The sequence below is a fragment of the Musca autumnalis genome, unplaced genomic scaffold (assembly GCF_047663935.1).
Source record: "Musca autumnalis isolate F117 unplaced genomic scaffold, ASM4766393v1 scaffold_2, whole genome shotgun sequence".
Lineage (NCBI taxonomy): Eukaryota > Metazoa > Arthropoda > Insecta > Diptera > Muscidae > Musca > Musca autumnalis.
The window spans coordinates 197,078,297-197,103,210 of record NW_027411755.1 but is presented as its reverse complement, the minus strand read 5'-3'; the positions used below and the strand labels follow the sequence as shown (position 1 = coordinate 197,103,210).

Genomic DNA, 24,914 nt, shown 5'->3' with positions numbered 1-24,914 from the left:
ACTTTTTAAATATTTTTTTCATAATCTTGGATTTTTTAAATTATTTTTACAATACTGAAAATATCTCTATCCGTTCAAAAGTTACAGAGTTTTGACCAGAAAAAACGATTCTGAACCATTGTGCGGCTGTAAAATCGTACCTTTATATGGGAGCTATACCTTAACATGGACCTATATTCAAAATATATATTTTGCAAGGAGGTATTTTATGTATTGAGAACCCAAAATGCAAAATGACAGCCAAATCGTTTGGAAAAGTTGGCAAAAATAGTTCAATATTCCGAAAATTGGGAGGTACGTTTATATGGGGGCTATACCTAATCCTAGACCTATAAAAAAATATTGCAAGGAGGTATTTTGTTCACTCAGAACTCAAAATGCAAAATTACAAATAAATCGGTTGAAAAATTTGGCTAAAATCGTCAAAATACCGAAAATCAGGCGGTAAATTTATATGGGGGTTACTCCTAAACGTGGACATATATTGAAAATTTTTTGCGAGGATGTATTTTGTTTACTCAGAACTCAAAATGGAAAATTTCAACCAAATTGGTTGGAAAATTTGGCTAAAACCGTCAAAATACCGAAAATAGGGCGGTACCTTTATATGGGTACTATACGTAAATGTGGACCTACATCCACTAAAATTTTGTTTCTATCTTTTTGCTTCGTTATAAACCTTTGTTTAAAACTGCGAGGCGATAGCTCGATTAGAACTATTTTTGGGACTCCTTTCCCTACAAATGGGACCACTGTGCGGTGATGCGTATAATTAACGTCAGTACTTATACGCCACTAGTGTATGTATGCTATTATTACAACGTTTCCAGAACCCAACTCTCTGCTCTTTTTGATAGCCTTAATTTTAATAATTTTATTACTGAAACAAAGACAACGGTAGCATGTGGCAGCAATAGCATAACCCAGCTGAACCGACTATCACTGCCGCAACTACATGTTTATGTAAACATATTTAGGTGCGGAATAGAAAGTAACCCCGGACCATGGTTTTGCTCCATCTCAACCACCATAGATCGGTGTCGGTGAGATTCAACGGATGCAGTCAATGTGTACCTGATCCCCAGTGAGTTTTTTCGTCGTTTCAGATCGTCTTCCAATTCCTGACAATGATACATTTCTGAAGTTTAACTGCGATGGTTTTCGTGGCCCAAAAATTGTGGATTTAATGAGTATGAGAAGGATAATGGTAACGAATGAAGCCTTCGGAATTGTGGTGTATACAACGTACTGTGCTTGGATCATAGTAGAAGAACGTTCAATCCTATTGAAGTAGTCTATCCAACCCACACCTACGCTTGACTCTAGTGACCCATACTTGGGATGTATGGGGGTAGTGGTCAAGTGTGTGACTGCCGAAATAGAATTGCTGAATGTGTATGCCCCGCCGTTAAACAGATGTGTCCAGCGGAATTTCCCTGTCATCAGGTCACTGCTGGCAGGTGATAAAAGGCTAGTCCTAGGAGATTTTAAAGCTCATCGTAAGCTATGACATTCAATCCTAGGAAATGGCCAGATGGACATACCTTTGGCTAATTAAATAGCTCCCTGAACGAGGACGTTATCATTGTGACACCAAGTCTGGCGAATAACGTTACTTGGCAATTCATAAATTCCTTTGTGTGGCACCAACTCCCTATACTCATCTCCATCAATAGACGGCTGGACATCATAACCTCTCAACTCAATACTTTCCTTAACCATGGGAAAGCCAACTGGCAAGGATGCACAATTCATCCATCAATATCTGGGACATCATCAATGCTACAGCCGCTCGTCATATCAATGCTAGTCGAATACCGGATATAAGAACCAATTTTCCAGCAGAGACGAGAATGATGAGCTTCGCCATACCACCTCTAGTGACCACAGTGTCAGTTAACTGACATTGGAAGTTAATAGGTTAGTGGGTGATCACAAACGCATAAAATTTCGAAAGCATTTGAAGTACTGCAACATTGGAGTTGTTATCGAACGCTGCGAAAAATGAAAATCGGACTTCTGTCATATTTAACGGCGTGGTTGCAACAGACAATATATTGAATATATTGAGTATACAACGGTTAAGGTGTTATCGAACGCTGCGAAAAATGAAAATCGGACTTCTGTCATATTTAACGGCGTGGTTGCAACAGACAATATATTGAGCACCGGGCGAGGATAAGTGCTTTGCACCGTATATTGCAGATGTTATCTGAGTCACAAAATAATGTTTTTTGTATTTTTTGCTGTTTCAACAGCTATCTAATAAAAAATACTAGAAAAAAAATCCACTGTGGGCTTGGATGAAATTTTCGCGATTTATTTTTTTCGCGAATATTTATTTATTTTTTTATTTTTCTTACTTACTCAGTTGGCCCATTACAGAACATTTGTTCAAATGACCGAACTAATAAAAGATCTCCATTCCTCTCTGTTTTTCGCTTGACTTTTTGGAATACCGCGCCTTTCCATTTCTTCATCCACTTGTATGCTCCATCGAAGCTTAGGCCTGCCGATTCTGCGTGCACCGCCATGTGGCATGTATTCATACGCCTTTTTAGCGGGTTCATCATCGCTCATTCTCATGATATGGCCTAGCCAACGCAATCGTTGCATCTCGATACGTTTAACTATATGCATGTCTTTGTATAGCTTATATAGCTCGTGGTTCATACGACGTCGATATTCACCGTCAACGCAAATCGGCCCGTAGATCTTTCGAAAAATTTCCCTCTCAAACACACCAAGCACTGCCTTATCAGCTTGTGCAAGAACCCATGCTTCGTAGCTATACATTAGCACGGGCAGTATCAGCGTTTTGTATAGTGTTATTTTTGTTTGACGAGATGTGGCTTTGTTTTTAAATTGCTTATTTAAACCATAGTAGCATCTGTTGGCCAATACAATTCTTTTTCTTATTTCACAACTGATGTTGTTTGTTGTGCTTATGACAGTGCCGAGGTAGACGAAGTCTTTAACTACCTCAAAATTATAGGTACCAACTTTCACAGTTGGTCCGAGCTCTATGGACGCTTTGTCGACACCATCAATTTGGTCTTTTCGCCGTTTACCGCCAGAACCACTTTCGCAGATTCTGCTTCGACCTTCCTAAAGGTATCAGTTACTTCCTTTACTGATCGTCCCATGATGTCTATGTCAGCCAGCATAAGCAAGTAACATGTGGCTATTGGTGTAAATTGTGCCATTTCTTTTGATTTTTGCATCTCGTATTACCTTTTCCAGCAAAATGTTGAATAGGTCACACGAAAGGCTGTCTCCTTGTCTGAAACCTCTTTTGGTACAAAATTCTTCGGAGAGGTTCTTTCCAATTTTAACTGAGGACCTAGTATCAGTTAAAGTCATCTTACAAAGCCGGATGAGCTTTGCGGGGATACCAAATTCAGACATTGCATGGAATACCTTTGATCGGAGGGGACTGTCGAATGCTGCTTTATAATCGACAAAAAGGTGAAATGTGTCGATCTGCATCTCTTGGGTCGTCTCTAGGATTTGCCGCAGGGTAAATATATGGTCAATGGTGGACTTGCCAGGTCTAAAGCCACATTGGTATGGTCCAATTATTTCGTTGACCATTGGCTTTAGTCGTTCGCACAATATCCCTGACTCTATCTTATAGGCAATAGGGAGGAGACTTATGCCCCTATAGTTGGAGCATACAGTCTTATCTACTTTCTTTTGGACGGGACATAGGATGCTCAGGTTCCAATCGTCGGGTAAGCGTTCTTCCTGCCAGATGGTTCTAACTAGCTGATGCATACACCTTATCAGCGCGTCGCCTCCGGTTTTAAACAGCTCGGCTGGTAAGTCATCGGCTCCTGCAGCTTTATTATTCTTCAGTCGGTTGATTGCTGTTTTTACCTCATCTTGGCCGGGTGGTATACATTCTCAGAAGATGGTATTTCTGGGATTGGATCTGTGGTATCATCTTTTTCGCTACTATTGGATACCAGCAGATTGGAGAAATGTTCCTTCCATATCCTGAGCACGCTATCTGTATCTGTTACCAGATTACCTTGCTGGTCTCTACAGGAGGATGTGCCTGTACCAAAGCCATCTGTTTGATGTTTCACTGTTTGGTAGAATTTTCGGACTTCATTCCGGCTCCTGTACATCTCGATTTTTTCACACTCCCGCTTTTCCATTTCTTTCTTTTTCTTGCGGAAAAGACGTTCCTCTTCTCTCCTTTTCTCCCGATATCTCTCTCGTGCGCTACGCGTTGCTACTGATTGTAAAGTAGCTCTATATGCCGCATTTTTAACTTCGGTAGCAGCACGACACTCCTGGTCATACCATGAATTCCTTTGTGGAGGTCTCTGGAATCCAAGAATGGATTTTGCGGCTGTTTGCATGGAGTGGGCAATATTTTGCCATTGTGTTGTTATGTTATCGGGACAAGGAGTGCTCGCGTTAAGCAATTGGGCTAGTTGAGTGGAATATGCTGTGGCTATCTGTTGTGTTTGCAGCATATCGATGTCTAACTTTCGTGTTGTGTCTGTTCGTACTTTGTTTGCTACGTTTAAGCGGGTGCGTACCTTTGCTGCAACAAGGTAGTGGTCCGAATCAATGTTTGCGCCTCGGAACGATCGTACATCCAACACGCTCGATGAATGTCTTCCATCTATCACAACATGATCAATTTGATTACTTGTTCTTTGATCTGGAGACAGCCAGGTACCCTTATGAATATCGAGATGATTAAATCTGGTACTGCTAACTACCATGTTTTTGCAGCTGCAAAGTCTATCAGCCTCATACCATTGTCAGATGTTTCACTGTGGAGACTGAATTTCCCGACTGTTGGGCCAAAGATATTCTCCTTTCCAATTTTAGCATTAAAATCGCCTAGAATGATTTTAATGTCATGGGCAGGGCAACGGTCATATGTTTCTTCTAAGCGCTCGTAAAATATATCTTTGGTCTGTTCGTCCTTTTCTTCAGTGGGAGCATGAGCGCAAATAAAGCTGATGTTGAAGAATTTAGCTTGTATTCGAATTGCAGCAAGTCTTTCATTCACTGGGGTGAAGCTGGATACCAGATGTTTTAGTCTCCGACTAACTACGAATCCGCAACCAAACTCATGCTTTACGTCATGGCAGCTATAATACAGTGCGTCACCTTTAGGTGTTGTTGTGACGCCTTTCCCAATCCATCGTATTTCCTGTATGGCAGTAATATCGGCCATGTACTTTTCAAGTAAGTCTGCCAATGCGAAGACTGCACCTTCTCTATAAAGAGTGCGAACATTCCAGGTGCAGATTCGCAGATCATGGTCCTTAAAACGTTTGCAGGGTTCGTCAACTTTAGAGGGGTTTGTTTTTCTTTTCTTTCGTTTTTTTCATAGTAGGCTGTTTTTTCTAGGGCAGGGTTACTAACCCGACGCCCAAACCCAAGTTTTTAACGTTCTTATGGCTAATTTTTTTATTTTTCGCTAATATTTAAAATCAATTTTTATCAATGATTGTATTCTGCGATTTTCTTGAAATTTTTTAAATTCAATTACGATTAATTACAAAAATTTAAAGTCCTATTCGAATCCCACTATCGTGGTTTCGAATAATTACTATGTTTTCCAATTTTCTTACAATTTGTCAATAGAAATTTTCCAGTGTGAAATATTTGTTATTCTACCAAAGAAATAAAAATCTTAAATTTTTTAACATTTGTTTTATTTAGGAATTTATCTTAAACATCTTAAAATCTGCTTAATTTTTCGATTTTGAAAATGGTTCAGCAATAACCATATATACTTTTTACGGTAAAACAAACTTTATATACCCTCCATACTACGGTGGAGGATATAAAATGATACCCAGATTAAAACTTCAATATTGGGCGTATACGTTACGTTAACATGTATACGCATCCACGTATCTTGCGATAATTTCTATTTCAGTAATTATTTCCCACATATTACCCACATAACTAAAGAATCGTGTTACAACTTACCTGTTGACTTTGGTAGATTATAAAAATCGAGCACCTTTATCTCGGATGTTTCCACATGTGGCGCAAAACCTTCATACAAATCGCTTTCCTCCACAATACCGCTTAGCTTGTCAGCTTGTGCTGATGCCGTATCTCGATTGTAAGGCATGATGACGAAATTGAAATGCCGTGTGTTGTGAACAATATTAACTGGCGAATACTTATTATTTAACAGATTTTTTTTTCTTTCAACTAACAACTAAATAAATAACGCACGCGTAACACTATTTGCGATAAACGTAGATAGAGAGAGAGAAAACAGAAACTATATTTAAATATATAAATTTATAACTCGTTGTATAGATGACTAGAAATTTTCGGTTTTCTTTATTTGATTATACGACGAACAACAATTAACACAATATAATTTTTTGTATATTTGTTTGATTTTTGTTTTATGTAATATTAATTTTAATATTATTTAATAATTGAAGTTTTGTTGAAATAATTTTTTTTTCAACTTTTTTATTTTCCGTTTTTAAACTTTGTGTTTCTGTAATTAATTTAATTTTTTTTAATTTATGGAGATAGAAATACTCCAATACGATGATGCTTTACTGAATTCATTTCTTTCACTCAAAATTTGGCACAACTAACAGCTGAATAACCAAAATACATAATGAAGCAGTGACGTCCGAAAGCGTATGGAAGAAAACTCGCCAATCACAAGACTGTGGAATCTGCAAAGAAATAAAAACAGAAATATACATAAATAAATTTTTATATTATTAAGTGTTGTTTATGTTTTGTTTTGTTGGACTTATTGAAGAAACAAATACCTAAAGAGGAATGGAGAAGATGAATATAAACAATTAAAAGGCCTATAGTTGTCCATTGAAGCGACTATAAGGTATGCTACACCTTACAATTTCTCATAAATAACGCCAGCAGTTTAATGTACACTTAGGTGGTGCGTATACTTAACGACAATAGTAATTCGTACCCTTAGAAATGACCTAAACGTAACGACAAGATGTATACGCAACCTAAAGAGCGTACAAACGAGAACAATTGTTTTATTTTGTTATTGTTTTACAGCTTGCGTGAATACAAACTTACTAACTCACTGTTATAAGTTGCCAATATTTTGAATAAATTCATATTTTCTCCGTTCTCTTTTTGGTCATGCCTGGTCTATAGACTAGAAGACCTCCGTAGGTGGCTCCATAGGAGGCTGCAATGGAATACAATGCCTCCATAGAAAGCTTCTATACAATTGAAGACCTACATACGTAGGGGGTTTCTACAGAGTAGAAGGCCTCCGTATGAGGCATCTATAGAACAGAAGGCCTCCTTAGGAGGCCTCTATAGAATAGAAGGCCTCCCTAGGAGGCTTCTATAGAATAGAAGAACTCCGTACGAGGCTTTATAGAATAGAAGAACTCCGTACGAGGCTTTATAGAATAGAAAGCCTCCGTAGGGGATTCTATAGAATAGAAGGCCTCCGTAGGGGGCTTCTATAGAACAGAAGACCTCCGTAGGAGACTTATATAGAATAGAAGACCTCCGTAGGAGGCTTCTATAGAATAGAAGACATCCATAGGAGGCTTCTATAGAATAGAAGACATCCATAGGAGGCTTCTATAGAATAAAAGACCTCCATAGGAGGCTTCTATAGAATAGAAGGCCTTCGTAGGGGGCTTCTATAGAATAGAAGGCCTCCGTAGGGGGCTTCTATAGAATAGAAGGCCTCCGTAGGGGGCTTCTATAGAATAGAAGGCCTCCGTAGGGGGCTTCTATAGAATAGAAGGCCTCCGTAGGGGGCTTCTATAGAATAGAAGGCCTCCGTAGGGGGCTTCTATAGAATAGAAGGCCTCCGTAGGGGGCTTCTATAGAATAGAAGGCCTCCGTAGAGGGCTTCTATAGAATAGAAGGCCTCCGTAAAAGGCTTCTATACAATAGAAGACTTCCGTAAAAGGCTTCTATACAATAGAAGACCTCCGTAGGAGGCTTCAATAGAATAGAAGGCCTCCTTAGGGGGCTTCAATAGAATAGAAGGCCTCCGTAGGGGGCTTCTATAGAATAGAAGCCCTCCGTAAGAGGCTTCTATACAATAGAAGACCTCCGTAAAAGGCTTCTATACAATAGAAGACCTCCGTAGGGGGGTTTCTATAGAATAGAAGGGCTCCGTAAGAGGCTTCTATAGAATAGAAGGCCTACGTAGGGAGCTTCCATAGAATAGAAGGCCTCCGTAGGGGGCTTCTATAGAATAGAAGGTTTCCGTAGGGGGCTTCTATAGAATAGAAGGCCTCCGTAAGAGGCTTCTATATAATAGAAGGCCTCTGTAGGAGGCTTCTATAGAATAGAAGACCTCCGTAGAATAGAAGACCTCTGTGGGAGGCTTCTATAGAATAGAAGACCTCCGTAGGGCTTCAATAGAATAGAAGGCCTCCGTAGGGGACTTCGATAGAATAGAATAGAAGACCTCAGTAGGGAGCTTCCATAGAATAAAAGGCCTCCGTAGGGGGCTTCTATATAGAATGGAGGGCCTCCGTAGGGGGGTTTCTATAGAATAGAAGGGCTCCGTAAGAGGCTTCTATAGAATAGAAGGCCTACGTAGGGAGCTTCCATAGAATAGAAGGCCTCCGTAGGGGGCTTCTATAGAATAGAAGGCCTCCGTAGGGGGCTTCTATAGAATAGAAGGCCTCCGTAGGGGGCTTCTATAGAATAGAAGGCATCCTTAGGAGGCTTCTATACAATAAAAGGCCTTCGTATGAGGCTTCTATAGAACAAAAGGCCTCCGTATGATGCTTCTATAGAACAGAAGGCCTCCTTAGGAGGCCTCTATAAAATAGAAGACCTCCGTACGAGGCTTTATAGAATAGAAGGCCTCCGTAGGGGGCTTCTATAGAATAAAAGACCTCCGTAGGAGGCTTCTATAGAATAGAAGACCTCCGTAGGAGGCCTCTATAGAATAGAAGGCCTCCGTAGGGGGCTTCTATAGAACACAAGACAACCATAGGAGGCTTCTATAGAATACAAGACAACCATAGGAGGCTTCTATAGAACAAAAGGCCTCCGTATGAGGCTTCTATACAACAAAAGCCCTCCGTAGGAGGCTTCTATAGAACAGAAGGCCTCCCTAGGAGGCCTCTATAGAAAAGAAGGCCTTCGTAGGGGGCTTCTATAGAATAGAAAGCCTCCGTAGGGGGCTTCTATAGAATAGAAGGCCTCCGTAGGGGGCTTCTATAGAGTAGGGTCTTCTATAGTATAGAAGGCCTCCGTAGGGGTCTTCTATAGAATAGAAGACCTCCGTAGGGTGCGTCTATAGAATAGAAGGCCTCCGTAGGGCGCTTCTATAGAATAGAAGGCCGTAGGAGGCTTCTGTAGAATAGAAGGCCTCCTTAGGAGGCCTCTATAGAACAGAAGGCCTCCCTAAGAGGCCTCTGTAGAATAGAAGGCCTCCGTAGGGGGCTTCTATAGAATATAAGGCCTCCGTATGGGGGCTTCTATAGAACAGAAGGCCTCCGTATGGGGGCTTCTTTAGAATAGAAGGCCTCCGTATGGGGGCTTCTATAGAATAGAAGGCCTCCGTATGGGGGCTTCTATAGAATAGAAGGCCTCCGTATGGGGGCTTCTATAGAATAGAAGACCTCCGTAGGTGGCTTCTATAGAATAGATGACCTCCGTAGGTTGCTTCTATAGAATAGAAGACCTCCGTAGGAGGCTTCTATAGAATAGAAGAACTCCGTAGGAGGCTTCTATAGAATAGAAGAACTCCGTAGGAGGCTTCTATAGAATAGAAGAACTCCGTAGGAGGCTTCTATAGAATAGAAGACCTCCGTAGGAGGCTTCTATAGAATAGAAGACCTCCGTAGGAGGCTTCTATAGAATAGATGACCTCCGTAGCAGGCTTCTATAGAATAGAAGACCTCCGTAGGAGGCTTCTAATAGAATAGAAGGCCTTCGTGGGGGCTTCTATAGAATAGAAGGCCTCCGTAGGGGTCTTCTATAGTAATGAAGGCCTCCGTAGGGGTCTTCTATAGTATAGAAGGCCTCCGTAGGGGTCTTCTATAGAATAGAAGACCTCCGTAGGGTGCGTCTATAGAATAGAAGGCCTCCGTAGGGCGCTTCTATAGAATAGAAGGCCTCCGTAGGGTGCGTCTATAGAATAGAAGGCCTCCGTAGAGGGCTTCTATAGAATAGAAGGCCTCCGTAGGGGGCTTCTATAGAATAGAAGGCCTCCGTAGGGGGCTTCTATAGAATGGAAGGCCTCGGTAGGGGGCTTCTATAGAATAGAAGGCCTCCGTAGGGAGCTTCTATAGAATATAAGGCCTCCGTAGGGGGCTTCTATAGAATAGAAGGTCTCATTAGGAGGCTCCTATAGAATAAAAGGTCTCGGTAGGGTGCCTCTATATAATAGAAGGCCTCCGTAGGGGACTTCTATAAATTAGAAGGCCTCCGTAGGGGGCCAACGAAACCCTTCCACAGTAATGTTGATTGTAGGGTAGGTACACCACCAAATTTTGATTTATTTTAATTTGTTTATTATAGACTATACTATATTGTATGTGTATGAGTGTGCGTATTTGGCTTATAACATTTTATGGTTCGAAATTTTTTGTTATTTTTTAATTATTTATTATTTTTTTATGCCAAAATTTTGTTCATGAATCTTGTCCGTTTTGATTTTAAGATTATATGCGGTTAGCGTTTTCTTTCAGAAAAAAAAAATATTTTAACAAAAAGCAAATCCAATTTTATTGAAACAATATTTTTTGGCACTTATCTGCACGCAGAGAAAAAAATATGTTTGATCCAACAATATTCCAAGAGCAAAATATATATTGTTAACATATTGTTGGATTCCTTATGTAGTATTGTCAATCCAACAATCGTTATTGTCACACTGGACTATATTATGTGTTCTAAATATAAATATGTATTGTCACTTTGACACTATAACGCTTTGGACTAAACATGTAAGTACGATAGTTTTGGTTAGAGGTAACAATATATGTTGTTACAATTCACAATAGTTTTAGTCCAAGTGGACAATAAATATTGTTAGAACTTACATTTGTTTTGGTCAGAATTAACAATATTTATTGTTGCAATTTACAATAGTTTTGGTCCGAATAGACAATAAATATTGTTAGAACTTACAATAGTTTTGGTCAGAAGTAACAATATTTATTGTTGCAATTAACAATAGTTTTTGTCAAAATGGACAATAAATATTGTTAGAACTTACAATAGTTTCGGTCAGAAGTAACAATATTTATTTTTGCAATTCACAATAGTTTTGGTCAGAAGTAACAATATTTATTTTTGGAATTCACAATAGTTTTGGTCAGAAATAAGAATACTTATTGTTGCAATGCGAAATGGTTGGAATAAAAATTGCATACCTACCTTTTTAATGTGTTACATTTAAAAAAATATAAAAAGTTTCATTTTATTATTTATTTCATATATGATTTTTAAAAATTTTAAATAAACGTGATATGAGATAATTTTAATTTCAATTGACGCTAATTTTATTTAGTTTAACAAAGATTGATGTGCAAATAAAGCATGTTGGTAAACTATTTATTGTGATTTATTCGATCAGGAAAATTGTGAATCCAAGTCGTTAGTACTATTTGAAGCTAAATAAAAAAAGAAAATATGTTAGAAATATCGCTTAGTAAAAGTACAAAAAGAAGATACTTACTAATTAATTTTATGCCCAAAACAAAATCGGTTGAGGAAATGTATTGTTGCACCAAATTACTGAATTATAACTGGTTTAGAGAGTATTCTTATTAAAAATGCCCACTTCAGCTGTCGTTGATTAGTTTTATGTTTTCTTAACTAAATTTAAAAAGTCTGCAGCAAAACACTCCTTAACCCGCTAAATAAAAAAAATAGCATCATGAAGTTAGTTAAAAACAGACACACAAAACTACGCAATAAAATACAAGTGTCAGCAATAGTCTTTTCTTTGGTTTTCATTGAGCATGCATTGCAAAAATTATTAGACTGTTGCAACTCGCTCTTTATATTTTAAATTAAAATAGAATTCCGACAATTCGTTCACAAAAACTCAACTTTAGGAAAAAAACTATTTCTATTTTCTCTTCGTATAATAAGTTTCAACCACCTTTTTTGTTTTTAGCTCTCCACAAAACACACACACATAACAACTTACATACGATAGTAGAAGAAGAGATTCAAAAGAGGTGGTGTCAAACAACAATGAAAAATAGTATTGGTAAAATGGACAATAAATATTGTTAGAATTCAGAACAGTTGAGGTAAAATTATCTATATTTACAATAGTTTTGCTCAAAACTACAAACGCGTGTCGTAAACATTATTCAGTACAAAAAGAACCCAAAAGGGATTGACGTTTTCAAGAAAATTTTAATTTATTGTGTCAAAGATGTATGAATTATCGGAATTCTTCTTTAATATCTCCTTGCAACGCAAATTCTGCTTCAACCGCCACTTTTATATTTACCGCTTCACAAAACCACATGAGAAAACCAAAAACAAAAAAACTACTTTTTTCATTTTTGTCTTGGAATGTTGTTTTTCTAAGTTTATAGTCACTAATGTTTTACTTTTTTGATCCACTTCCTTTGACTGCCAAACAAAAACTGATTACGGACAAAGACAAATAACAAACACAAATAACTTCACCGGCTGCCACACATAAAGTAAAGAGAGCAAAACAAGAATGCAGCTACTAGAATCCAGAGAAAATACTCAACAAGTTAACGGGAGAGAGTATAGTCAAAAATATGTATTTTTGAATTAATAATAGAAATTTTCAATCCAAAATTGTGTATCTACTGAAAAAACAAAATAACAATACGTATTTAAAACTACAACAAAAGCGAATTTTTTAAATGACACTATTTTTTGTAAAAATTCTAGATTATGATAGTTCCTACCAATTGGTATTGTTAATAATTTTGACAATAGTGCGGAATTTCGAAAGTTGTTTTTGTTTTTTATGTTTGGAGCAAAAGATTGTATTTTTGGATTTGCAATGCAATGCTTGAACAAAACAAATACAATTTTGGAACAAAAATTGATATTTTTGTTCCAACAAAAGCGAAAAATATTTTTTCTCTGCGTGTGAGAAAAGAATTTTAAATGAAACAAACAAAAAATCAATAACAAACAACTTTGGGTGGGGAAAATAAACATTTATTTCGTTACTTTGCGTTTCGATGATTGGTTGCTGCCCATCAAAATTTTCTTTCGCCTATTCAAAACAAACAACAAATCATTATCGATGATTTTTTTGTTCTGTTGTTATACCCTATACCACAATGTGGAAAAGGGTATAATAAGTTTGTTTTCCCAAAAATTCATGTAACGCCGCGAAATATTCGTCGTAGACCCCTCATGTGGTATACCAAACTTCATATCTCGACGAGATAAAGCGATTTAGCGATGTGTGTCCGTCCGTCCGTCCGTCCGTCTGTCCGTCCATTAAAAATTGTAATCAAGCTAGAGGCCGCAATTATGGACCGATTGTCACGAAATTTAGTATGGAGGTCGGGTTTGGACCAGAATAGAACTGATTAGTTTTTGGCGATGATCGTGAAATGTTAAAGGGATGAAATGGACCAAAAACAAAATTTTTGCTCGATTTTGTAGCCGCTCTGTAGGTCGCAATAATAGTCCGATCGGCGCGAAATTTTAAACGTAGTTTTGGTTTGAGATGAAGAAGTAGCGTGCAAGTCAACGGTATGATCGGATAATATTTAGCGGGTTAAATTGATCAAAACTTTTGTGTGAAAATTGGTAAAATTTCTAATGCACATCTTATAACAGCTAGCCCGGAAAGCTAGTGCACAGGGATAGTGGTATAGGGTATCACATGGTCGGCCCCGTCCGACTATAGTCTGTTCTTACTTGTTTTTAATTTAAATTTCAAAAAGAAAAAATAAAAATCAAAAAAATTAAATATTAACGATTGATGGCTAAAGGTCGACCGAGTATCGAATGCCTAATGTAAATGGGTTGGGTGGATGGATACAACAGACGATCTGCTTGTGATTGCCTTTCAAGGTCAAGTGGAGGAGAGTTATTGGATTTGAACGAATGATAGGTTTCATATGCTAATGAATTTTTGAAAATAATGGGAAACTGTAGAAATGATTTATTTAATGGCGCCATTACCTCAAGGATTTGGGGATGGGAGGGGGAATTTCCAGAAGTCGGAATAAAAAAAATAATTTTTTTATTTCTGCACATTTTTCAATCAACATTTTTTTATGATTTAATGACTGGCGATCTTTCAAGTGTCGGCAATAAACATACATAATATAGAATCGGCGAAGTTACAGTTGCGGATACATAACGACAGCAGTCATACGCTCCCATGTAAGATAATTGTATTGTATTTTAAGTAAGATAATTCTATCAAAGCCTCCGTAGGGGGCTTCTATAGAACAAAAGGCCTCCGTATGGGGGCTTCTATAGAACAGAAGGCCTCCGTAGGAGGGCTAAAGATGCAAAAAGATCCTAACTATGTTGTATACTTAACGACAGAATTTATACGTACCCTGGGACATATTTTTATTATTTTTTATTTTCTAAACTTTGAAGTTTAGACTTAATTTTTCAAGTGGTGTCCACAATGTTTACGGTCTCAATTAAACTTGTCTCTAAATACTGCCATCAGATCATCTCTACAGACTCAATCAACTCATCATAAAGACACCAGGTCGACAATAAAGACTCTCTAAAGGTTGTCCATAAAGAATCCCTTTCTGCCGTCGTCTGTAACGACTTCTTCCATAAAATCGATTAACTTATGATATATATGTGATTTTGAATCTGTCGTTGCGCCTTAAAGTATGTGTGTGTCAACTCAACTGTCTAAGACAATTATCGATTAGTCCTGTATCAAATGTGAATACTAGATGGCGCGTTTTTAATTTATTAACAAACCCAAATTGTGATTTGAATACCAAAACATAAATTTACAGGTGTCTAAAACATTTCAAAACGTTTTTGTTATGTTCCTGCACTTTTGACACCAAGTTCATAAATTAGCATTCACTTTTCCAGATGTTTATCTTCCACCTAACTTTCTAGGGTGATTTAACGCTAATTTATTCACACTTTAATGTTTCACGCCGGCGACAGACACCATCACCATATCATAGCAAATAAATTACAAAAAACACTAAATTGAAAATTATTTTTATTATTTTTTAAATACAATGAGACAATTAACATGTCATAGCACATCATGATTTTTGATGTTCGCAGCCATTTACCCGACCATTTCAAGCGAAACGGATCTGCTTTTTTGTTGATGTAAAATTCTAAATCCATTGAAATCTCTGTTGTAAAACCAAAGTAAGTGAGTGGTGTTGGCGCTTGTGTCGAATGAGTGGTATTCAAATGGATGACAATGATGGCACGTGTCAGATTTGACGTCAAAATATTCCATTCTATATCAATTTTGTTCAAGAAGAATTATGTACACGAAATATGAATAACATTTAAAGAAAAAAAAAGAAACAAAGCACATATTCGTGAATTTATATCATGAAATTCATATTTGAATTGTCACAAGACAAATTATATATATTTTGAAATATTATAGAAATGTTAGATATAATGGAAATTGTTTGTATGATTTGTTATTAAATTCTAAGAATAATTACATACATATGTACATACATACACATGTATGTGCTGGTGTAATGTCATTAACTCTGGAATTTTGTAACTGCATGTTTTTACCGGAAAAGTTTTGAATTAAAATACGTTAGCAGTGTTAAGTCATAGCGACACTTTAGCGAAAATATTTTGAATCAAATAGTATGTTCCGTAAGATATACTTTTTTGAGTAAGAAGTGGTAAAAACTGCACGCAAAGGAACAGAGAAAATAATAGCAATGGATACTTTTGTTCCATATTTTGCAAATATCAAAAGTACCACCACACATGGCCGTGAAGAGCATGGAAAAATATTAAGAAATGCTTTATCAATTTTTCCCTACCGTTAAAAAGTTTCCGCACCGATTGCATTCAAGTTTTCCATTGCAGTTATTTCTATTAGGTCTTCCATTTTGATTACAAATCGCTATTAAATAAGCTATTTCATTTTGAAATTGAATATAATATTCAATATAGGACCATTCTACATAATTCTAATACAAAACTAAATTAAAATTAAAATTTTTACAAAGAAAAATGTATCCGAAGGCCTTTAGATATTCTGGTCGGTGCGGAGACTTTTTTCATCGAATGGAACATGGAAATGTCTGAAATTTGGTATTTAGTCTCCGTTCAGGATATTCAATTTCCCCCCCCCCCCCCCTATTTTGTCGGTATATGTCTACGCCATCACATAGCCCCCATAGAACGTTACCTCCCGTAATTCTGAAGTTTGTGACGTCCACGTCCCCATGGGTTAATAAGATGTTGCAGAAGAGAATTATCAGTATAGGTCCACATCTTTCTAAATCTCCCATAGAAGCGTACCTTTTTTCATAGGTATAGAACGGTGTGAGGGTGGAAGTCGCCCACTTGTTTCCACCCACACAAATTGACTAACGCAGGCTGGAATTCTATTTATTTTGTTTTTTTTTTTTAATGAAATGTATTTAAGTTAGTAACAGGTGGATTAAAATGTTTTGGTTCCATTTAAATTGCGTGGCGCATTTATTAACATAATTAGTCTTAGCGTGCCTCGTTGGAAGTTCTCCGGACTCATCGACAACAACACTCATGCGCCGTCGAATGAAATTAGTACTTTCGGAGTAAACAAGTACCAACAACATGCAGTACCAGGGCATGCGGTTGGTATTGTACAATCGGACCACAGAACAACAACACCCTGTGAAGAGGGCTTATGATGCTAACGGCACTATAAAAGGGGAAACGGAGATTGAAGGGGTGAGTAGAGTGCCAAAAGTGTAAACAGGGTAATCAACATTGTGACGCGAGTGTGTTTTCGAAGGCCACTCGCTCAGTGCCTAGTACATCCGCCCGGGACTGTGTTTTCGTATGCCACTCGCTCGTTTCCGCGGGTAAAAGTACCCGGGAGTGTGTTTTCGTACGCCACTCATTCGTTTCCACGTGTAGAAGTCACCGGGAGTGTGTTTTCGGAGGCCACTCGCTCAGTTCCTAGTACATCCGGCCGAGAGTGTGTTTTCGCACGCCACACCCTCGTTTCCGCGTGTAAAAGTCCACGCGGGTGTGTTTTCGAAGGCCACTCGCTCAGTTCCTAGTACATCCGCCCGGGACTGTGTTTTCGTATGCCACTCGCTCGTTTCCGCGGGTAAAAGTACCCGGGAGTGTGTTTTCGTACGCGACTCATTTGTTTCCGCGTGTAGAAGTCACCGGGAGTGTGTTTACGAAGGCCGCTCGCTCAGTTCCTAGTACATCCGCCCGAGAGTGTGTTTTCGCACGCCACTCATTCGTTTCAGCGTGTAGAAGTCACCGGGAGTGTGTTTTCGTACGCCACTCATTCATTTCCGCGTGTAGAAGTCACCGGGAGTGTGTTTTCGAAGGCTACTCGCTCAGTTCCTAGTACATCCGGCCGAGAGTGTGTTTTCGTATGCCACCCTCTCGTTTCCGCGTGTAAAAGTACCCGAGAGTGTGTTTTCGTACGCCACTCATTCGTTTCCGCGTGTAGAAGTCACCGGGAGTGTGTTTTCGAAGGTCACTCGCTCAGTTCGTAGTACATCCGCCCGGGAGTGTGTTTTCGCACGCCACTTGCTGGTTTCCGCGTGTAGAAGTCACCGGGAATGTGTTTTCGAAGGCCGTTCGCTCAGTTCCTAGTACATGCGCCAGAGAGTGTGTTTTCGTATGCCACTCGCTCGTTTCCGCGTGTAAAAGTCCACGCGAGTGTGTTTTGGAAGGTCACTCGCTCAGTTCCTAGTACATACGCCCGGGAGTGTGTTTTCGTATGCCACTCGCTCGTTTCCGTGTGTAAAAGTACCAGGGAGTGTGTTTTCGTAAGCCACTCGCTCGTTTCCTCGTGTAAAAGTCCACGCGAGTGTGTTTTCGATGGCCACTCGCTCAGTTCCTAGTACATCCGCCCGGGTGTGTGCTTTCGTACGCCACTCATTCGTTTCCGCGTGTAGAAGTCACCGAGAGTGTGTTTTCGAAGGCCACTCGCTCAGTTTCTAGTACATCCGCCCGGGTGTGTGGTTTCGCACGCCACTTGCTCGTTTCCGCGTGTAAAAGTACCCGGGAGTCTGTTTTTGTACGCCACTCATTCCTTTCCGCGTGTAAAAGTTCACGCAAGTGTGTTTTCGAAGGCCACTCGCTCAGTTCCTAGTACATACGCCCGGGAGTGTGTTTTCGTATGCCACTTGCTCGTTTCCGCGTGTAAAAGTACCCGGGAGTCTGTTTTCGTACGACACTCATTCGTTTCCGCGTGTAGAAGTCACCGGAAGTGTGTTTTCGAAGGCCACTCGCTCAGTTCCTAGTACATGCTCCCGGGAGTGTGTTTTCGTACGCCACTCATTCGTTTTCCGCGTGTGGAAGTCCCGGGAGTGTGTTTTCGAAGGCTACTCGCTCAGTTCCTAGTGCATCAGCCCGAGAGTGTGTTTTTGTGTACGCCACTCATTCGTTTTCCGCATGTAGAAGTCCCCGGGAGTGTGTTTTCGAATGCCACTCGCTCAAGGTTCTAGTGTATCTTGCCCAGGAGAGTGTGTTTCCCTAAGCCGCGCTCAGGTTCTAATGTAACTTCCCCAAGAGTGTGTGTTTACCTAAGCCACACCCAATTCCTAGTGTATTTTGCCCAAGAGTGTGTGTTTCCCCTAAACCGCGCTCAGGTTCTAGTGTATCTTCCCCAAGAGTGTGTGATTCCCTAAGCCACACCCGATTGCTAGTGTATCTTCCCAATAGTGTGTGTTTACTTAAGCCACACTTCGCAGCCCGAAGCCCTAGCAGCGAAGTATCACGGATCACTCGTAGGACAGCACGTACATCTTCCCCAAGAGTGTGTGTTTCCCTGGCCACACCGAGTTGCTAGTGTATCTTCCCAAGAGTGTATGTTTACTTAAGCCACACTTCACCGCCCGAAGCCCTAGCAGCGAAGTATTACGAATCACCCGTAGGACAGCTCGTGTATCTTCCCCAGGAGTGTGAAGCCTTATCAGCGGTTCGGCACGGGTCACTATAATTTTGGACAGGTAGCCCCTGAAGGACGCCGGCACGTAACGGGCATGATAAATCACCACAAGTGTGTTGCGCTAAGTCACCTGCTGAGGACGGCGACCGCGAACTCCATAGACCTAAGTATAGATTTGTAGACTCAATAAACGGAAAGGTTCCAAACAAAACATCCAGTTGTTTCACTTTACTCCTGTCACAAAAATAAATTTCTGTGACGTACCCTAGGTAACCGTGAGCATACCTCAGCTAACGAGCCGAATAGTGTCGTTACAACGGTAACTCCCTAATTTCGGTATTTTGAAGGTTAGCCACATTGTTTTACCGAAATAGCTGAAGTTTTGTCTTTAGTCTTCTTCATAAACGAAAGGAAACTAATTTTGTTCCATTTAATTTCAATACAACTCGTGGTGGAAGGTATAACAACGCCGCACAGTGTTAAGGAATCGACTTTCCTGGCCTAAACCCCGATTGTCACCGATTGTTAATTTATATATGGGATTCGATAGTAAACATATTGAAACTAAGGAAACCAAAAAATTAGGTCAAAATATTGGAAGGTGTGGGCGTGGCGTGCTCCTAAAGACGAAAATATATTTCCCATTTTGGAAAATACGTAATTTTTGCAAATTTCTGGAGAAAGAAATAGCCATTTCTCGGAAACTATAACATATATTGTGTTCATTGTTTTTTAGGTAGGTAAGATTATCTTGTTTAAGAACATATTCAATAAATTACCGTAGCGCTTACACGAAGTGAGGTATTTTATTTTTCCTCAGCTACTAAATTTTAGTGAAGTTCCAACTTTAGTGGACTATAACTTTTAGGGAACAGCTTTGACCAATGTTCCGTTTCGGCAGAATGATGCCGGAGAGAGTCCTCTTTTAGCCCATATATGCTTTTTTATAAGTCTCGTCCGTCCGTTTAACACATTTTAAAATTTTTTGAAATTACATGGGTAAAAATATGTTTTTTTCATACCGATTCCCATATTAATTAAAGCTTTTTTACACACATGAAATTTTTTTTAATATATGATTTTTTACAAGAGTTATATGAGCTTTATGAAAACCCAAGGAGTATTTCTTTTTTTTAATTTTGAAAAAAAAAAACATTTTTTTAAAAAAAAAAAATATTTTTTTATATTTTTTAAGACTTCTGTCTTATTAAGCTACAAGGTCCTTTTTGTCAATGAAAAATAAATAAAAATTACTTATTTCGTTTTTATATCCGTTCCGTTTTCGTTGGGATTTTTCCAACTTCTTCAGGGCTAAGTTTTTATTTATAAGTAATTTCTCGTCACTTCTACATTTAAATATTAACACACAAACCACAACATCCCATACGGGACAAGGGAGACTTCTCTCATATCAATGAGTGCACCCCGATTCATATTAGCTCAATGATATGGGACCTACTGTTTATCGCCGAGTCCGAACGGCGTGTCTAAAGACACCACTTGTAGAGAAGTTTTACAAGGCTGAAATACTCAGGAAATGTTGCCACCATTACAGAGGGGTATTTTGCCACCGTTGAAAAATTTTTGATGTTGCCTGGCAGGGGAATCGAACCACCGACCTTCTGTGTGCAAGGCGGGCGTGCATACCATTGCACCACGGTAAAAACAACACAAACAATTAAATATATAAATAAATGCAAAAATAATCAAAAAATAAATTAAATTTCACAGTGGTCCTTAATTCTAGTAATCACAGAGGGCTATAGTCGGGCCGGCGCCGACTATGTAATACCCTACACCACTACCTTTGTGCATAAGCTTTTGACTGCTAAAATTCAAAATATTAAAATTGGGATATTTTAGCATCTTTGCTCTGAATGTCTTCATTAATACAGGTCAATTTTGTTGAAACGCATTTAAGTGCATCGTCAGAACAACTCAAATAAAAAGCATGGAAAAGTGGGATGTACGCCAACCATTTTTTCTCTGTGAGACCCCCATAAACCGCCAAAATTTCGTGAGGATCCGATCAAATTTCCGACCTGTAGTGTGATTGCACAAAAAATGGAAAAATGGATTCATTACCGACTATTGCGATATCTCTGTTGTTTGACCACCTATTACAACCTACTTCACATCGTTGTAAACGTGATATGTATGGTTCTACGACCATTATTTCGATGCGTTACAAACTTTTTGCCCAAACCCAACTTATAATACCCTCCCGTCATAGTGGTGTAGGGTATAATGAAAAATACAGATGCATGCCTGAGATACGCTGAAGAGTGGGAAAAAGGTGCATACAATCTTGAAGTCCATCTGCCACATAATGAATGAAGCGGCGGATGTTATTTTCCCCTATTCTTCGCCAACTTAAGAATATTTGCTGTGGCAACCAGTAGAGAAAGCCTCATTTTAAGTCCCGGAGAAACAAACTAGATAGAACAAGATTAAGCGGAATTGAAAAAACCATAACAAAGTAAAACGTTTACTCATATTTTCTTTCATTTAAATGTGCTAAAATATTTGCAAAAGTCATTGGTACACCTTTTAAAAGTCCGCTTGGGAAAATAATATCTTTAAATGAATCATCAATTAGTACGAACCACATATCATGCACAACTGAAATGAATATTTTTTTTGGGAATACCTGTGAATTTGTGTTGCGGTATTGAAGAAGAACAACAACGAAAAACATACTAGTAGTACCGGTTAATACAGGTCATAAATTTAAAGTCATGTGGAGGAGATTTTGTTTCATTCACACTCCCTCTCTCTCGTCTCTTGCTTTATCATCTAAATCGCGTCATCGTTACTTGGCCCCATCGATACTAACACGACTTTTATTGATTTGTTAATGTTGTTTCTCGTTGGCCAATAAATTAATTAATATCGCCAGAAATCAATATACCACCGTCGGACCCAGCCGCAAAGAACATTTTGCTACAAAAAAAAGCTGTCAATTTTGTTGTTAGTTTTTCTAACGGCAACAACAAAAATTATGATGACAACTGAACTTTAATTGAATTGGAGAAGAAAAATTCAATTTTGAAAAATTGTGCAAAACAATTAATGTGTCAATCAAAGATAGGCGGCGTGGTATAGCCCACAACGATGACAGTTTTATTTGTTACGACGGCATTTTTTCTTCGAACGGATGCAAAACTATTATTGATGGTCAATGCCATTCTAACGAAATGATGATGAATGGTAAAGAAATCGATGAGAAAGTAAGGCTTTCATAGGCAATTGGTTTTTGCTTTATTTATATATTCTGTTAGAGAAAAATGGAAGACCTGTAGTGCGATTCTCTAACTCATTGTTTTAGTTACCGACAAAAATCGGTAACATTAAAACGCAAAATTATGAATGAAAAGTTTAAATAGTAAAAGTTGACAACACTTTTGCTTACCGAAATTAAAAGCATTTTAATTGTACCGTTTTTTGTCGGTAATTCAAAAAATGAGTTAAAGAATCGCACTAGTGAATTACGTATTTTCTTTGATTTGATTATTGAAGAGATTTAAGATAAGCTTCTACAGTTCCACATACAGTGGTTATCAAGATAAATTGTTGTGGTGTTTACCCTGTCAATGAGTGGTGTGTGCCACTTAAAATTTTATGACATTTTATTGACGCAGTGAGAAAATTCTCCAGTGATTGTTTAGAATTGCAAAAAAGGGTAGGCCATAAATTCTGTCTGTCTGTTTCGAACACAATGATGAAGGAAAAACATTACGACAAGTCCACCATTCTTCAGATGACAACCAGAAAGGAGTCATAACTAGTCTGCGGAATCCTATGCAAATGCATATATGGTTAGGATGGTCGTAGAGAATATATGATTAGACAGAAACTCGTTTTATTACAAAATAAAACGAATTAGGCCCAGAAATTTTTTCATATTTTGCATATTCTGCATATCGTGCATATTTTGACATATCTGCATAAAATGAGCATATGCAAAACCATATGCAAAAATATATTCAAGGATTTGTGGTCTAAATATCCCACCGAAATGGCTGAAATTTGGTATTAAGTCTTCGTTAGGGGTATGGCATAGGTCCATATAGCCCCCATAGAACGGTACCTACCGATATTCGGTATTTTGAAAGTTGTAGCCTCAATATCCCACCGAAATGACTGAAAATTAGTATTTAGTCTTCGTTGTAGGTATAAAACTTTCCACCTGAAATTCATCGGTATAGGTTCACGTTTCGATATAGCTTCCGTGGAACGATGCGTCCCAATTTTCGTAATTGTGAAGGTTGTGACGTCAATATCCCACCGAAAGACTGAAATTTGTTATTTAGTCTCCCATGGGGTTATAAAATATTCGAGAAGAGAATTTTTAGTATAGGTCCGCGGGTTCCTTTATCTCCCTTGGAAGCGTTCCTCTTGATTTTCGGTATTTTTGAAGGTTTTACCGAAATATCGGAAACTTCGTATTTACTCTTCTTTGAGTCTAAAAAATTTCCGCCAGAAATTTGTAGGTATAGATCAACGATTTGATGTAGCCCCATTGAACGGTACATCAAGATAATCTTTAGGAGACCAACAGATCCTCTTACAGCCGACCACTAGATCTTCTTATGGCATACCCGCATTATCTTCCTATGGTCTTATTCAAGGTTTGGACAGGTATTTTTTATAGAAAACTTAAATATGTTTTTTGGCGACCTGACTTAACGCCCAACGGACATAACGCCCAAAATCAATTTTGGGCGTTATGTCCTCATTGACCCCGGACATAAGGCCCATTGGGCTTTATGTCCGTTTTCCGAAATTAATGATTTTCGCACTTCATAAGTAAAATTCAGATTTATTTAGAAATAAAGTTGTTTTATATATGTATGTAATAAATAAAAAATAAGCTTACTGAAATCATATTCAAATGTATACGGATTTTCCAACAATTTGTGGACAAATGGATCCAACATTACAGTACTGTGATCGTTATGATTTACTTGAGTTTTCTCGAAACAAGATTTACAAGCATGCACAATTTTGCAAACCTGCAATTTTATTTTTTAAAAACATAGTCCGTATAAAAGATTTTTCTTGCTACATCTACACATCTACAACGCCATAAATAAAACATTGAGTCATAGAAAATCAAAATCAAAATTCAAACCTGAATATGCTGGAAGCGATGGAGCAAAAGTCAAAAAACGGTATATTTTACAGGAAATCGCGCGCGCGTTTTTTTTTAAATATACGGTTTTTGACTTTTGCTATATCGCTTCCAGCATATTCAGGTTTGCTCTATGACTCAATTTTATTTTCAATGAGGAAACAATTTTAAATATTTATGAACATTTAACCTAACAACTTACGAAAGCGATCGAGCAAAAGTCGAAAACGGTATATTTTATAAGAAACCGCGCGCGCGATTTTTTATAAAATATACCGTTTTCGACTTTTGCTCGATCGCTTTCAACATCTTTAGGTTTTATGACTATGGCTGAATTTTATTTTCCATGAGGAAACAATTTAAATACATATTAACACTTAACATACGAAAGCGATCGAGCAAAAGTCGAAAACGGTATATTTTATAAGAAATCGCGCGCGCGATTTTTTATAAAATATTCCGTTTTCGACTTTTGCTCGATCGCTTTCAACATCTTTAGGTTTTATGACTATGACTCAATTTTATTTTCAATGAGGAAACAATTTTAAATACATATTAACACTTAACAACTTACGAAAGCGATCGAGCAAAAGTCGAAAACGGTATATTTTATAAGAAAATTTTAATTTTTTTTTTATAATAAAATTAGACAGAATGTTCAAAATAATAATTTATTGTAGGTTTTGGAACACAGCAATTGAAACCGGCCCTGCATTACAAATAATAATC

At 38.2% G+C, this 24,914-nt stretch overlaps 1 protein-coding gene and 1 long non-coding RNA gene across 15 annotated transcripts in view; both read right to left on the bottom strand.

Annotated features, from left to right (window-relative positions):
• The window catches only part of sky (GTPase-activating protein skywalker), a 239,306-nt gene that overhangs the window by 112,390 nt on the left and 102,002 nt on the right, over nt 1–24,914 (bottom strand). For all 14 annotated transcript variants that reach the window (XM_073970492.1, XM_073970483.1, XM_073970478.1 and 11 more), the window contains exon 3: nt 5,968–6,686. In XM_073970492.1, coding sequence (XP_073826593.1) covers nt 5,968–6,115 — 148 coding nt within the window. In that variant the 5' untranslated portion in view covers nt 6,116–6,686. The remainder of the gene's footprint in view (nt 1–5,967; nt 6,687–24,914) is intronic.
• Nucleotides 11,511–12,577, bottom strand: LOC141393268 (uncharacterized). The gene is made up of 3 exons (XR_012410045.1): nt 12,452–12,577; nt 11,663–11,842; nt 11,511–11,597 (listed from the first exon to the last, which is right to left on the bottom strand). It is a non-coding gene; the product is annotated as an uncharacterized lncRNA (long non-coding RNA).